Raw genomic sequence first — 1,702 nt, 5'->3', positions numbered from 1 at the left:
GCAGGGATGATATCAACGATGCTGAGGAGGCCGGAGACGCTGCTTCCGATCATGGTTAACCGTGAGACGAGGCTGCCGACAGAAGGGAGTTCAGCGTTACAGGTGGAGAGAGGGGTCGTCACGACGACCCTACAATCAGAAAGAAGTGTGGAAAGCAACATCTGAATTGCGTTTGTAGGAAGCGAGAATAATCCGGCAGCGTTCGTGGTCGCAGTTGAAACAACTCTGTTTTGCCTTCCGCACTGGAGCTGAACTCCTGCATCTGTTCGTTTGCAGTATATATAGTAGGATTAGTAAATTTGAGTGTACGAAAGATTATTACTTACTATAGAAGACAAAACAGTTGCTGAAATTTCGTGAATTCTATACATTTAGTAGTCTCACAATATTGTTGGTTTTATAAACTTGGTATATCATAAGTTCTTAAAAAAGCTTACTAGCGAAAACGGGAGTAGAAGTGCCGTTGAGAGCGCCATTGAGAGAGCAAAAGATAACCCCATTGACATTGACGAGATTGAGAAGACCACCAACAATACCACCAACAAGACCACCAAGGCCCCCAAGACCACCAACAATACCACCAAGACCAAGCTGAGCCTCAGCCACTGGAGACACCACAATGAGACACACCAAGATCAATGAGAAGATCATGCGTTTGTTCTTGAAGAGTGCCATGCTTGTAGGGTTACTATAGACAATTGTAAATGAAATTATAGAGTAGAAAGTATATGCTTTCTTGTGTTTGTGTTACTTTTAGTTTTGGATGTGATAAGTGTCTTCCCCATGCAGCTCTATTTATAGAACAAGTTTTATAGATATCGCCCCTCCTACTTATTTTGCAATTTTATATCTAAAGTCTCTAATGATGCGTTTGCTCTGTTATACAATTTTATAATTAATTAAATCTAATTAAGTGAAAATGTCCCTAGGTTTGAACTTTGATCGTAAACCCGGATCCTAAAATGTAATTTCAACTACAGTATGTACAAAACCGCAAACAATCTATTTATATTATAATACTCCAGCAATTTTTCTGAAGGAATATCCTAAGATTCGAATATTAATAAACACCGATTTTATGCTATAAAATATCATCTCATGCATTCGATTACTACTGTCGGTAAGCCATAATATTTGCACTTCCAAACTGCACCCGTAGTAATTGGTTGTATTCGAACCCATGTATGCATGGTACGGTGATATAAACTTCGAGACTCGACGAGTATATGTATTGAGATATTCATTCACAATATATGTAGTCGCAATTGAACGAAAGGTAACGACGTCAATCAATAACGAGTATAATACGTTCCCTCTTTACTAATTAGACACAAATATATGTATAACAACTCGAATCTTCCGTACTGTATAACCAAAGGAAACTTGAGTTTATATACCAAGTAACATGACTACGAAATTGATTAACATAATTTTAACGAAACAATTGAGTTTATGATAACAAAAGCTAAAGCACTTAGTTGAGTGACACATATTTTTGAAGTTAAAACGTAGATACGGGAAACCATTATAATGCAAAACTATATAAAATGTTTATTTGTTAAAAGATTGGTCCAGAGACCGAACTCGCAAGGTAAAGAGACACATCAAGAAAGAAAGACAAAATATTGGACTACACTTTTGTCTTTAAATGGGTATAAAAAAAAAAGATATGGTGAGTTCAATTTTGTCAAAGTCCAAATCC

General features: G+C 36.8%; 1 protein-coding gene across 1 annotated transcript in view; it reads right to left on the bottom strand.

The window, feature by feature from the left end:
- Window positions 1–756, bottom strand: part of LOC104767554 (phylloplanin-like) — a 1,524-nt gene extending 768 nt beyond the window's left edge. Inside the window, exon 1 of the mRNA XM_019241150.1 lies at window positions 438–756. Within this exon, the coding sequence (XP_019096695.1) occupies window positions 438–675 (238 nt within the window). The 5' untranslated portion in view covers window positions 676–756. The remainder of the gene's footprint in view (window positions 1–437) is intronic.

The sequence above is a fragment of the Camelina sativa genome, chromosome 19, assembly GCF_000633955.1.
Source record: "Camelina sativa cultivar DH55 chromosome 19, Cs, whole genome shotgun sequence".
NCBI classification, from domain to species: Eukaryota; Viridiplantae; Streptophyta; class Magnoliopsida; order Brassicales; family Brassicaceae; genus Camelina; species Camelina sativa.
This window is presented reverse-complemented; position numbering and strand designations above follow the sequence as displayed.